We start from the raw sequence: 15264 nt of genomic DNA, 5'->3' as shown, positions 1-15264 counted from the left end.
CCTTTCATGGACACATACTTAATATACAATACAACCACACCTTATTTACAAACCCCGTTTCCATATGAGTTGGGAAATTGTGTTAGATGTAAATATAAACGGAATACAATGATTTACAAATCCTTTTCAAGCCATATTCAGTTGAATATGCTACAAAGACAACATATTTGATGTTCAAACTGATAAAAAATGTTTTTATTGCAAATAATCATTAACTTTAGAATTTGATGGCAGCAACACGTGACAAAGACGTTGGGAAAGGTGGCAATAAATACTGATAAAGTTGAGGAATGCTCATCAAACACTTATTTGGAACATCCCACAGGTGTGCAGGCTAATTGGGAACAGGTGGGTGCCATGATTGGGTATAAAAGTAGATTCCATGAAATGCTCAGTCATTCTCAAACAAGGATGGGGCGAGGGTCACCACTTTGTCAACAAATGCGTGAGCAAATTGTTGAACAGTTTAAGAAAAACCTTTCTCAAGCAGCTATTGCAAGGAATTTAGGGATTTCACCATCTACGCTCCGTAATATCATCAAAGGGTTCAGAGAATGTGGAGAAATCACTGCACGTAAGCAGCTAAGCCCGTGACCTTCCATCCCTCAGGCTGTACTGCATCAACAAGCGACATCAATGTGTAAAGGATATCACCACATGGGCTCAGGAACACTTCAGAAACCCACTGTCAATAACTACAGTTGGCCGCTACATCTGTAAGTGCAAGTTAAAACTCTCCTATGCAAAGCGAAAACCGTTTATCAACAACACCCAGAAATGTCGTCTGCTTCGCTGGGCCTGAGCTCATCTAAGATGGACTGATACAAAGTGGAAAAGTGTTCTGTGGTCTGACGAGTCCACATTTCAAATTGTTTTTGGAAACTGTGGACGTCGTGTCCTCCGGACCAAAGAGGAAAAGAACCATCCGGATTGTTATAGGCGCAAAGTGTAAAAGGCAGCATGTGTGATGGTATGGGGGTGTATTAGTGGCCAAGACATGGGTAACTTACACATCTGTGAAGGCACCATTAATGCTGAAAGGTACATACAGGTTTTGGAGCAACATATGTTGCCATCCAAGCAACGTTACCATGGACGCCCCTGCTTATTTCAGCAAGACAATGCCAAGTCACGTGTTACATCAACGTGGCTTCATAGTAAACGAGTGCGGGTACTAGACTGGCCTGCCTGTAGTCCAGACCTGTCTCCCATTGAAAATGTGAAGCCTAAAATAGCACAACGGAGACCCCCGGACTGTTGAACAACTTAAGCTGTACATCAAGCAAGAATGGGAAAGAATTCCACCTGAGAAGCTTCAAAAATGTGTCTCCTCAGTTCCCAAACGTTTACTGAGTGTTGTTAAAAGGAAAGGCCATGTAACACAGTGGTGAACATGCCCTTTCCCAACTACTTTGGCACGTGTTGCTGGCATCAAATTCTAAAGTTAATTATTATTTGAAAAAAAAAAAAAAAAGTTTATGAGTTTGAACATCAAATATGTTGTCTTTGTAGCATATTCAACTGAATATGGCTTGAAAAGGATTTGCAAATCATTGTATTCCCTTTATATTTACATCTAACACAATTTCCCAACTCATATGGAAACAGGGTTTGTACATAATGTGTGGAGATGGCGATAGGCAGCCAGAGGATGTGGGAGTTGTTATCGTAGGCTTTAAAGTCCTGAGCAACGTGGACATTGTCATCATGAGGGTCTGAATGATATTTGGCCTCATGTATGCCCTTGATCTAAGCTTTGCAGACAACCTCAAGTACACATTTGAGTTTTTCCAGAAGATTCTAATGAACCTGGATGGGCACAAGCTGAACACAAAGATACAGCAGCTGGAAATCAAGTTGTTTGCATGAGAGGTGAACACTTCTTGACAAACTTCATCATCGGATCTTTATTTTTGCTTCTATTGTTTTTGCCTTCATTTTCACCCATTTAAGACAATATGACCTGCAACATTTTCAACTTGAGAATTGGACTCAGAATGGACTAAGTTCCAGGGAAGAAGAGTGAAGTGCTGAAGTACACAATCAACATATGAAATGCAGTCATGGGGAGTGGAGAGAGATGACTTTAGGGTTTAGACTGGATCAACTTTACCTCCACATTTGATCTCTGAGTGTGACGACCCTCCACACTTCTCTCCTCCGTTTCATCACTCAACTCAGGATAAATGGATTGACTTCCATTCAAGATTTTGGATTTTTATATTTAAATAGCTAGTACTGTCTCATGTTTTGTTTTTACTTGCTAACGTTCAAAAGCTATTTGCTAACATCCCATTAATATCAGATTCCTGCTCTGTGAATGTTAAGTTTTTCTTATTTATTTTTGTTTGTTGCCAATTTGATGCATGGGAATTTTGTATTTGCCTTCTTTTCTTTTCTTTACTGAATGCAGCTGAGATAGGCTCCCGCAACCCCAAAAGGGACAAGCGGTAGAAAATGGATGGATGGAACTCTAGTGCATTAAGGCTAATGGCTACATTAGCACACTTGCGCAGGACTCAAATGTGTTTTTGCAGTTTCCTGAGTGTTCATTTTACACCACTTTAAACTATTTTGGAGAACCATTTCTCGTAAAGTTTGCCTGGAGTTATTTAAGAAAAGGTAAAACTGTTTCTTGGTGTTTTAGAACTAAGACTGAGTTCTCTATGCTTTGTATCAAGTCAATTTGACATCTTTGTTTATATAAAACTAAGTTCTTGGTCTGTGTTGGTACGCAAATCTGACATCTTTATGTAAAATTGACTTCTTGATGTTTTGTTTTCACTCAAAGGCAACATTTTGGTTTGTGTTTGCAAGTAACTTTGACATCTTGTGGTGTTATATTCAAGATTGTTGAATTAAGGATTATTCTACATTAAAAATACCAACCAGGTTTTGTCTGATGTGTTTTTATGGGATCTAGGGTGATTTTTAGCTTGCTTAATTTCCAATCAATTTTGAGTTGGGCACATATAAATCAATTTCACTTAGTAACCAAAATAATTTCATTTTAGCTGTATTTGTTAAAAATTAGTCTGACAAATGTACCGGTAAATCAATTTCGCTTAGTTATTGCAATCATTTCAGTTTGGCTTCATTTGCTAAAAATTAGTTGGATTAACACATTTTTGTTGTATTGTGAGAATGTATTAATTTTGAGTTGGGGCAACATATATTTGTTGGATGGAAATCCTGCCCTCATTTTAATTGAGTTTATCCAATGAGTCATTTTTTTGAGCGTGTGGTGTCATTTTTCTAGCTGTTAAGAGAAGTATTTGATCTTAAATATATAAATAATCCTCCATATTGGCAGCTATAGTGATTCATTTATTCAGCAGAGCATTAAAACTTGGATCTGACAAAAAGTAAACACAAATGCTGTCTTCCTCGCTGATAAAACATGATAGCAACATGCATCTGCTAGCTCATGATCGCCCCCACTTCTCAGTGTGGCGAGTTGGAGTACTACAAGAGGTGCTTAAAGCTGTATTTTTAGTCTTATTATAAGGAAACTACAATTCCCAGAATGCCGAGGTAAAATGGCCGCCAAATTGAAGGCAGGTGAAAAGGAAGGAGGTCAGTCAGACACATTCACCAAACAAACTACATGGAAGGAAGAACAGCTGGCAGCCACAACCGCAAGATCCACTCAACAAGTTTCTCCAAACACACCAATGGTCGGTGAATATGCTTCATTTGATGACCATGGAAATGTTTGTTTGATATGTTTAACTTCAACCTGCAAGCTTGTTAAATTGCTTACTGAACTATTTGTTTAAACTGCTGCCTTCAACTTAAATTACTGCATTACATTTGAGCATTGATTGCAAACTGTGTTTGACCACTTTAAAGCTCATGTAAAAGTTTAAAGCTGAAGTTAAAATGTTAAAAGGTTTAAAGCTTAAGTTAAAATAGCAAATGGTTAAAGTTAAAAGGTTTAAAGTCAAAGTTTATGGTTTAATGTTTAAAGTTTAAAACATTATTCAGCGGTTTAAAAGCATTTGTAAAACATTGTTGGAAAATAGCTGTGTTATCACATTGTTAACATCTCTGTTTTTGTGGTTTCAAGGTTTACAACCTACTGATGATTTTGAAGATCAACTGAAATTAAACCAACAATGCTTCAAGTTGGAAAATAAAAGTTGATCAGTTGGAAATCGTTAGTTATCCTTGGGTCCTTTTTGGATTAGAAGAGTGGAACTTAACAGTAGCTACATATATAATATTTAATACATTCACACAACTCATAAAGTAAGTACAGGACAACATATAAGACTAGAAGATGAGAAGCACTACATACAACATCAAATATACATTCTTATTAATAAACATGCTGTGTTTTTAAACTACATTTAGCACAATCACTGTTTAAGTGTTTTTACATCCCTGCAGCTTCCATGACTGTTACACACTTGTGTTTACTGGCCTGATACTTATACATGAACCTTTTAACACACGCAGAGCAACAAAACGGTTTCTCTCCAGTGTGTGTTCTCATGTGTGTGGTCATGTGATGCTTGCTGGAGAAACTCTTCTTACAAACAGAGCAAGTAAAAGGTTTCTCTCCAGTATGTGTTCTCATGTGTAATATCATGTCATTCTTAGAGTAGAATCTTTTAGCACAAGCTGAGCAAGCAAAAGGTTTCTCTCCAGTGTGTGTTCTCATGTGTATGGTTATGTTACGCTTTGTGGAGAAACTCTTCTTACAAACAGAGCAAGTAAAAGGTTTCTCTCCAGTGTGTGTTCTCATGTGTGTGGTCATGTTACACTTTTGGAAAAAATTCTTCTTACAAACAGAGCAAGTAAAAGGTTTCTCTTCAGTGTGTGTTCTCATGTGTGTGGTCATGTTAGGTTTTGTGGAGAAACTCTTCTTACAAACAGAGCAAGTAAAAGGTTTCTCTCCAGTATGTGTTCTCATGTGTACTGTACAATGACTCTTCTTTCTAAATGATTTCCCACATTCAGAGCAGTCAAAGTGTTTGTTGTTAGTGTGATGTCTCGTATCACCTTTAGAGTCATTTTTACTCTCCAAAGGTTTTTGGATGTGGTCACTGTGATCAGAAGAGTGTGACATCATGTGGTCCATGTCTGACAGTGGAGCAAAGATGCTGTCTGGTTCTGACTTGATATCTTCACAATGCTCTCCATCAGCTTCTGTGATGTGTTGACTTACAAGCTCCGCCCCTCTGTTCTCCTCACTTTGACTGTGATGAAGCTGGAAGGACTGAGCTTCATCTTCATCATGAAGCTGCTCCTCTTTAATGTGGGAGGGGGCCTGTAGCTCCTTCTGTCCCACACTGGTGTGCCACTCCTCTTCATGACTCCCCGCTGACACCCGCTGGACGTCTGCAGAACAAATGAGGTGTCACTGTATTGAAGTTTGCAGTATTCAAACTATTGACATGTGAGCTAGGCCAAATAGACAGTGATGGGCAAGCTACCTGGACAATGTAGTAAGCTAAGCTACAAGTTACTCTCAATTAAATGGAGCTAAGCTATCCTCAAAGCATTGTAGCATGCTACACTACAAGCTACACTGCAAAAGTAGATTTTATAGCATATATATATATACATATGTATTGGCCCACATGTATGATATCAATGTTTATGTTGTCCATGGAAAGAAGTTAGTAAGAAGCAAAAGAAAAATAACCAACCATGGATGACAAAAGGACTGAAAAATGCTTGTCAAAAAAAAAAGACATTATATGGAATATTAATAACACAGACATCTATAGAGGCAGAAAATAAGTATAATAAATATAAAAAGAAGCTAATTGGTATACTAGGAACATGTAAGAAGGAATACTACAGACAATTATTAAAGAAGAACAGAAACAACATGAGAGCAACATGGGGCATCCTAAATAGCATCATTAAAAATGCTGCTAAGAAAGATTACCCCCAGTACTTTCTACATGGAAATACAAAAAATGACAATATGAACCAAATAGTTGAACGTTTTAATGATTACTTTGTTAATATCGGAAAAAATGCGGAACAAAGATTTCCAAATGCAGATGATGGATCAGTTGAGGACTTGAGTGAGCTCATAGACAGAAATCCCAATTCCATGTTTCTTAAAAGCGTAACAAAAGAAGAAATAATCAAAATTGTAAAAAATTGTAAATCCAAGACCTCAACCGACTGTCATGGAATAGATATGGTAACCATAAAAAAGGTTATAGAAGACATTTCAGAACCTCTGACATATATCAGCAACGTATCATTTCTAACCCGCAAATTCCCTGACAAAATGAAAACTGCAAAAGTCGTACCAATTTCTAAGAATGGAGACATACACCAGTTTACTAACTACACACCAGTTTCATTACTTCCACCATTCTCCAAAATCATGGAAAAACTATTCAATAGCTGATTAGATTTATTTATCAACAAAAGTGGGACGCTGGTGGAGAACCAATATGGACTCCCAGCAAATATCTCAACATCTGGTCAACATATGTAATAACAAGTGTGTGTAAGATATTGAAATTAATCAAAACAATATATATATATATATACATACAGTATATAGATAGATATATATAGACATATATATAGATATAGATAGATATATATAGACATATATATAGATAGGTAGATATATATAAATAGATAGATAGATAGATAGATAGATAGATAGATAGATAGATGGATAGATAGGTAGATAGATAGATAGATAGATAGATAGATAGATAGATAGATAGATAGATATAGATAGATAGATAGATAGATAGAGAGAGATTGTAATAACTTGAAGTAAATAATGAAGATTGAAAACCAATTACAAAAAACTAAATCCAAAACAAATTTACTAAAAGCTTACCTTTTTTATATTTGCATAGTATGTATATATTATTAATGTTGTAAATATAAATCTTTATATATTTAAAAATGCTGGTCCTAAAGAGGTAGCCATTTTTCAGAGGTTGTCAAGAAGGTCACACATACAATAATGTGTGTGCGTGTGTGTGCGTGTGTGTGCGAGTGTATGTGTGTGTGTTCTTGAGACATGAAGAAGGAAAAGTGTCTTCCATAAGAGGAGGTGTGAACAAGTAATGACATAAATCATGGTCCCAATAACATTGCATCTAATAGGGAGCCAAATATTAAGAGTCCGTGAACATTGCTCCAAAGTCAGGATTTTTTGTTGAATTTAATGTGCATAAAATATTAACATTGACAGGTGCAAAAAAAGCAATATATGATAAAACAAGACGGCAGCGAAAGAAGGACTAAAGAAGGAATTCCCTATTCATCCCCCTCTGGTCAACATATGTAATAACAAGTGTGAGTAAGAAATTGAAATGTGCCTCCTTTGGCCAAAATGTATAAAATAAATATGTATATAGAGACATACTGTAATAACTGGAAGTAAATAATGAAGATTGAAAAACAATTACAAACAGAACATTTAAAACAAAACTAATTAAAATTAACTAAAAGCTTACATTTTTTTTATATTTGCACAGTATGTATATATTAATTTTGTAAATACACATATTTATATATCTAGAAAGGATGGTCTTAAAGAGGTAGGCACTGTCACATCTAATAGAGAGCCAAATACTAGAGTCTGTGAACATTGCTCCAAAGTCAAGATTTGTTGTTGATTTAATGTGCATACAAAAGTGAACATTGACAGGTGCAAAGGCAGCAATATATGATAAAACAAGACGGCAGCTAAAGAAGGACTTCCCTATTCATCCCCAAAAAACCTGCCAGGTGAGCAGCTGATTTGACCACTTCTGGTGCTGACGTAAGACAACCTGCGTCCCATATGTTTATTTGAATGAAATAAGTTTATTTCCATCATATAATCAACCATCAACCATTCTGTGTGACCAGTTTAACAGTACAGATGATACATATTTAACAATCATACACATTTACACACAAAAAGAAAAGAAAAAGAATGACGGAAAAAGGAATAGGCTGAAGCCAAAGCTTATATTTGGGGGGATTACCCCCAATACTTCTTAGACGGAAACACAAATAATGACATCATAAAGAAAGTAGTTGAAAGCTTCAATAATTACTTTGTAAATATTGGAAGAAAGGATTCCAGACCCAGTTTCAATTGAGGACTATAATGATACCATAGAGCCAAATCCCAACTCCATGTTCCTCAGTAATGTGACACAGGAGGAAATAGTTATAATCCTGTAATCTAAGACTTCAACTGATTGTAATGGAATTGATATGGAAACCATAAAAAAGGTTCTAGAAGAGATCTCAGGACCATTCATGTATATTAGTAACCTATCATTTCAAATACCCAAACTAAATGAAAATAGCTAAAGTTGCACCAATTTATAAGACTGGAGACAAACACCAATTTACAAATTATAGACCTGTTTCTTTACTTCCACAGTTTTCTACAATCATTGAAAAAGTGTCCAATAACAGATTAGAGTTTCACAAACAAACATAGAATACTAGAAGAGAAGCAATATGGATACACAGCTAATATTTCAACTTTGATGGCTTTAATTGAAATGACAGAAGAAATGAGCAATGCAATAGATAGTAAAAAATGTGCAGCAGCAGTGTTGTTGGATCTAACTAAAGCATTTGACACAATTAATCACAATATTTTCATCAAAAAACTAGAAGGATATGGCATCAGAGGGTTGGTCTTAAACTGGATAAGAAGTTATTTAACCAACAGGAAACAATACGTGAAGCTAGGCCAACACACTTCTACAACACTAAATATATCCTGTGGTGTACCTCAGGGATCAATACTAGGACCTCAATTATTCAATCTCTATATAGATGACATTTGTAAAGTTACAAAAGATTTAAAGTTAGTATTATTTGCAGATGATACAACAGTGTTTTGTTCAGGAGAGAACACACAGAAGATAATACAAATAATAACAGAAGAAATGAACACATTAAAAGATGCTTTGACAATATTTGAATCTCAGTAAAAGTAAAATAATGCTATTTGGTAACAGTAGAAGAGAAAGTCAGACACATACAAATAGACGGAATAGACATTGAAAGAGTAAATGAAACCACATTTCTAGGTATAATAATTGATGATAAATTGAACTGGAAATCTCATGTAAAAAATATACAACATAAAGTAGCAAGAAACACGTCAATAATGAATAAAGCAAAACATGTTCTAGACCAAAAATGACTTCATATTCCCTACTGCTCACTAGTGTTACATATCTGACTTATTGTGTAGAAATATGGGAAATAACTACAAAAGTACACTTCATTCATTAACTGTGTTACAAAAAAGATCAGTTATAATAATACATCATGTTGGATATAGACAACATACAAACTATTTATTTATTGAATCACAAATACTGAAATTCCACCACATAGTGAATTAGCAAACAGCTAAAATGATACACAAAGCAAACTATAACCTGCTAGCCAAGAATGTACAACAATTCTCTACTAAAGAGGAGAAATATAATCTTAGAGAAAAATGTAATTTAAAACATTTGTATGCACGTACAACACTTAAGACCTTCAGTATATCAGTATGTGGAATTAAATGATGGAATGGATGAAGCAAAGCAATCAAACAATGTACTAATATGATCCACTTCAAGAAACTCTTCACACTTAAAGTGTTTACAAAGTACAAAGAAGAAGATAAACATTCTCAATTTATTTCATCCATCATTCATTTTTTACATCATCTTACTCATCTCACCATATGAAATATAACTTACTTCACTCATTATTATTTATTTATTTTTATTGTGATTACTTATGGAGTATATTGTGAATACATTGAGAACAGGAAGTGAACTAAAGTGTTAGCAACTGTTACGTAAAAGAAAAGGGGTAGAATTAAATAAGCTCTGCTTCTTCCTACTCCTTTTCCAACATGTTGAAAAGACAAACTGGAAATTGTGATGTATCATGTTGCATGCATGCATGTGTGATGTATCATGTTGTATGCATGCATGTGTGATGCATCATGTTGTATGCATGCATGTGTGATGCATCATGTTGTATGCATGCATGTGTGATGTATCATGTTGTGTGCATGCATGTGTGATGTATCATGTTGTATGCATGCATGTGTGATGTATCATGTTGTATGCATGCATGTGTGATGTATCATGTTGTATGCATGCATGTGTGATGTATCATGTTGTATGCATGCATGTGTGATGTATCATGTTGTATGCATGCATGTGTGATGTATCATGTTGTATGCATGCATGTGTGATGCATCATGTTGTATGCATGCATGTGTGATGTATCATGTTGTGTGCATGCATGTGTGATGTATCATGTTGTATGCATGCATGTGTGATGTATCATGTTGTATGCATGCATGTGTGATGTATCATGTTGTATGCATGCATGTGTGATGTATCATGTTGTATGCATGCATGTGTGATGTATCATGTTGTATGCTTGCATGTTCCAAATAAACTCAACTCAACTCAACTAACACTTGGTGGACATTCAAGCCACATAATGCAAATGGAGTATTGTTGGTGTATTTTGGATAGTTATAGAGGACCTCCCATTGGCTCCATTGCAAATGGTCTTTTATTTATATTTATGAGTTAGAATTAGGGCTGGATGATATATGGAATATACTGGATATATCGTGGGTTTGTCTCTGTACGATACAGAAAATGACTACCGTATTTTCCGCACTATAAGGCGCACCGGATTATTAGCCGCACCTTCAATGAATTACATATTTCATAACTTTGTCCACCAATAAGCCGCCCCGGATTATAAGCCGCGCCTACGCTGCGCTAAAGGGAATGTCAAAAAAACAGTCAGATAGTTCAGTCAAACTTTAATAATATATTGAAAACCAGCGTTCTAACAACTCTGTCCCAAAATGTACGCAAATGTGCAATCACAAACATAGTAAAATTCAAAATGGTGTAGAGCAATAGCAACATAATGTTGCTCGAACGTTAATGTCACAACACACAAAATAAACATAGCGCTCACCTTCTGAAGTTATTCTTCATTCGTAAATCCTTCGAATTCTTCGTCTTCGGTGTCCGAATTGAAAAGTTGCGCAAGCGTGGGATCCAAAATGGCCGGTTCCGTCTCGTCGAAGTCATCGGAGTCAGTGTCGCTGTTGTCCAGTAGTTCTGTGAATCCTGCCTTCCGGAAAGCTCGGACCACAGTTGTGACCGAAATATCTGCCCAGGCATTTACGATCCACTGGCAAATTTTGGCGTATGTCGTCCGGCGCTGTCTGCCCGTCTTAGTGAAGGTGTGTTCGCCTTCGGAGCTGTGTGAAAAAAGCCACCCGGCCTCTTCGCGTAAACTTCCCTTAACCACTCGCTCATCTTTTCTTCATCCATCCATCCCTTCGAGTTAGCTTTTATGATGACGCCGGCTGGAAAGGTCTCTTTTGGCAAGGTCTTCCTTTTGAATATCACCATGGGTGGAAGTTAGCATGGCAAGCTAGAACCACAGTGAAGGATGACTTCTCATTCCCTGTGGTGCGAATATTCACCGTACGTGCTCCCGTTCCACAGTGCGGTTCACAGGAATATCAGTTGCTGTGAAATACGGTAGTAATCCGTGTGCGGATGGAGAGATTGCGTCTTTTTATGAACCGGATCCTTTTCGCTTGGTAGGAGCCATTTTGTGGTCTTTACAGATGTAAACAGGAAATGAAACGTACGGTGATATCCGCGCGTTTTTTCTTCTTCTTCCGGGGGCGGGCGGTAGCTTACAGTAGAAGAAGAAGCGCTTCCTGTTCTATGGGGGCGGGTGCTTACCTTGGCGGTTGCTTGCGTAGAAGAAGAAGCGCTTCCTGTTCTACCGGGAAAAAAGATGGCGGCTGTTTACCGAAGTTGCGAGATCGAAACTTTATGAAAATGAATCGTAATAAAGCGCACCGGGTTATAAGGCGCACTGTTAGCTTTTGAGAAAATTTGTGGTTTTTAGGTGCGCCTTATAGTGCGGAAAATACGGTATATGGTGATATTGGAGTATACGTTCTCACACAGTTGCTTTTAGCTGCAGGCATTACACTACAGGCTCTTCTCACTCTTTCTTGTCTCTCCTTCTCACAGAGACATAAAACAAGCGCACCTTCTTACATACGTCACATACTGTCACGTGTGCAACGTCATACGCTCTCACGGAGCAGACAGGTAGCGGCATGGTAACGTTAGCTGGGGTGCTAGTGGTAATACAAGAGAAAGAAGGTGCCAATCTGGTAACAAATGAAGGCAGAATTAATTCCCAAGACAAACAGCAGGGGGTCCATCGTCTGGCGGTGGTTTGGCTTCAAGCGGGTAGATGGTGAACAAGTATGCGGCAAAAGCGTTGCTACAAAAAGTAGCAGCACTGCTAATGTAGCATCATTTGAAATGTCACCCGCTAGAGAATGAAGAGTGCTTGAAACTCCGCATGTCAACATCTCCGTTCAGTGCCACACCCACAAAATGCCAAAGCAACCATTTCCAGATCAACACCGTATGAAACAAATAGTCAACAACAGAAGGAGATAACGTCCGCAGGAACCTACCACATAGTGAAGGACATACACTATTTGATTTCCTATTATGCAGCTCATTTTTACTTGACACTTATTAAAATATCTTGTGTGACATCATGCACAAAAGTGCACTTTATTTGTTTTAAACTACTGTAGTGACGTTCGGTACAAAAAGTGCACTTTAATTTAGTGTTGTTTTGATATGTCATCTTAGTGACATCATGCACAAAAGTGCACTAATAGCTTGTTTTAAAATATCTCTGACAATCTTGCATTTTCTGTTTTGAAATGACATGAATGTTTGTGCCACTGCTTAATAACTGTTTAATAAATACACTTTTGCTAAATTGACTTAGTTGTGGTTCCCTCTCTGCATGAAAGTTTAAAAGTAGCATATATTAATGCAGTATGAAGAAGAATATTTTAATGTAGACACATAAAATCACCATACTGCTGTCATTATATGCATCAAGTGTTCATTCAAGGCTAACGCAAAATATCCACATATATATGGTGTATCGTGACATGGACTAAACAGATCCACATATATATGGTGCATCGTGACATGGACTAAACATATCCACATATTAATAAAAGGCCATATCGCCCAGCCCTAGTTAGAATGTGATTTTTTTATTTTATATATCCACCATCATGTATTTTATAATGATTGTGAACGATAGAAAAATCCCCTAAAAAGTGCAGTTCCCCTCTAAATTCCAATGATTAGATTTAAGACTTGAAGTGTATGAGCATGAAGTGATGAAGCCTACTTGGATGAGTCTTCTAAGACAAAGTGAACAGTCCAGTTGTGATGGATTGAATGCCCTGAGAATAAAATGATATGTGCTTACTTGGACTGTGATGAAGCTGTGAGGACTCAGGTGCTTTGTCTTCATGCTCTTCAGTCTTCACAGAGACAACAGTCAGTGGAAACTTGCTGACATCATCCTCCTCCTGCCCTACAACACACTCTCCCTCCTCTTCCTCTTTCATGTGTGGATCCTCCTCTTCCTCTTTCATGTGTGGATCCTCTTCTTCCTCTTTCATGTGAAGGGGCTGTGGATCATTATCTTCCTCTTTCATGTGTGGATCATCCTCTTCCTCTTTCGTGTGGGTGGGTTCTGGATCCCCCTCTTCCTCTTTCATGTGAGGGGGCTGTGTATCATCCTCTTCCTCTTTCATGTGGCGGGGCTGTGGATCCCCCTCTTCCTCTTTCATGTGGGTGGGCTGTGGATCATCCTCTTCCTCTTTCATGTGGGTGGGCTGTAGATCCCCCTCTTCCTCTTTTATGTGGGTGGGCTGTGGATCATCCTCTTCCTCTTTCATGTGGGGGGGCTGGTGGATGTCTGTTGGGTAAATAAGTCAATAAGATAAATGATAAGCGATAAAGAGAGAATATAAATAGTTTTGGACTTACACTGTTAACACAATGAGATTATTTCTGTTCTTTTGTGTGTTGTGTTAAAAGTGTGTAGCAAAACAACCAATAAAAACACAGGAAATACCACCTTTTGTCCTAAAATTAATTCAAAAGTGGTACAGTGAGTACAAAAACAGACTTGAAAATTTGATGGGGGTCAATTTGAAATGTTTTATAAGTACGAGGCAGCATTGATTGAGGCATTCTTAACTTCACTGATGTAAAGTCTGTAAATATTGAGATTGTCATTACCATAACTTCATTATCATGGAAATAAAAAAAATCTTACTCCAAAATCACTTAAAAAAACATTCATGGATGTTTTTGTTATCATGTAGAATACTTTTGGGTAGTCATTTTGTTGGCTGGGTCAAAAGGAACTTTGAACAAAATCATGTTTTCCTATGTGCTGTTTTATGGAGTATCTCCATCAACAATTCCTCTTTAGGAATTGTAGACCATCTACAACACACGGAAAGAAAGTCAGTCACCTTTATGTTCTTTTAATAATTCAAGTGTTGACTACTTTGGTTGTTGAAAATAAATGTTTACTTTCACTTATTGTTGCATGTAAGTCAGAATCAGGAAGTGAAATTATAACTTTAATTAGATTTGATTACAGTGTAAAATGTATTTAGTGAGTGTGTGAGTTTTGTGTAAACATGTTGATACAGGTTTACATCTTCTTAGGGACTGGAACACAGATATGTCCTGAAAGGATGCACCCATTTTTAAAACCTTCACTAAGCTGTGCCACCAACATTGTCTCACTTAGCTCATTAAGCAAACTACCAGGGTGAGTGAGTCCTTTTAAACCTTCATAGACCTCGTTGTTACTTCTGACCAGTCTAAGATCACCACAAGTGGAACTACTGTATGCGGCTTAAGTGATCATTCCATCATTTTCTGTACCCATAAAAAACATAGAACTGAGTCTGAGGAGTTCCGGTGACGTCATCAAGCTGAATGGCAGCTTAGAGTAACATCTCCCTCGTGAGAAAAGTTATTTTGCCCCGTTAGACCGTAAAATGCCAAATTTTTAGATAATCTCTGAATAAACAAAAGGGGCAAGAATGGGGAAAACCAGAGGAAATCGAGGAAATATTGTTGCAGAGCCTGTAAATGAGGAAAGCTCTGTGTCCGCAAACAGCTCACCTGTAAAGCTACAAGATGGCGGTGCTAACGCTAACCCTCGCTCAAAGGAGGCGGACGCCGAAGGTTTAGTCCAAGTTCTGGAGGAGATTCGGGACTTTCAAAAAGACCTAAAAGAACAGCTGAACGATATTAAATCCGAGCTCACCAACATTAAACAACAAATAACAGACACAGAGGAGCGAATCGAGAAGGTGGAGGGCCGGATTCAAAACGT

General features: G+C 37.2%; 1 protein-coding gene across 2 annotated transcripts in view; it reads right to left on the bottom strand.

Annotated features, from left to right (window-relative positions):
* LOC133572331 (uncharacterized) overlaps positions 1-15264 on the bottom strand; it is a 188490-nt gene that overhangs the window by 142282 nt on the left and 30944 nt on the right. Inside the window, exons 3-4 of one of the 2 annotated variants that reach the window (XM_061925257.2) lie at positions 13327-13821; positions 3841-5346 (exon numbers count right to left, since the gene is read on the bottom strand). In XM_061925257.2, the coding sequence (XP_061781241.1) occupies positions 4379-5346; positions 13327-13821 (1463 nt within the window). In that variant the 3' untranslated portion in view covers positions 3841-4378. Of the gene's footprint in view, positions 1-3840; positions 5347-13326; positions 13822-15264 lie in introns of those variants that run through there. The other variant, XM_072911902.1, reaches the window with a different exon arrangement.

Source organism: Nerophis lumbriciformis, linkage group LG29, assembly GCF_033978685.3.
Source record: "Nerophis lumbriciformis linkage group LG29, RoL_Nlum_v2.1, whole genome shotgun sequence".
NCBI lineage: Eukaryota > Metazoa > Chordata > Actinopteri > Syngnathiformes > Syngnathidae > Nerophis > Nerophis lumbriciformis.
The sequence above is the reverse complement of the archived record's forward strand: the minus strand, read 5'-3'. Positions and strand labels throughout refer to the sequence as shown.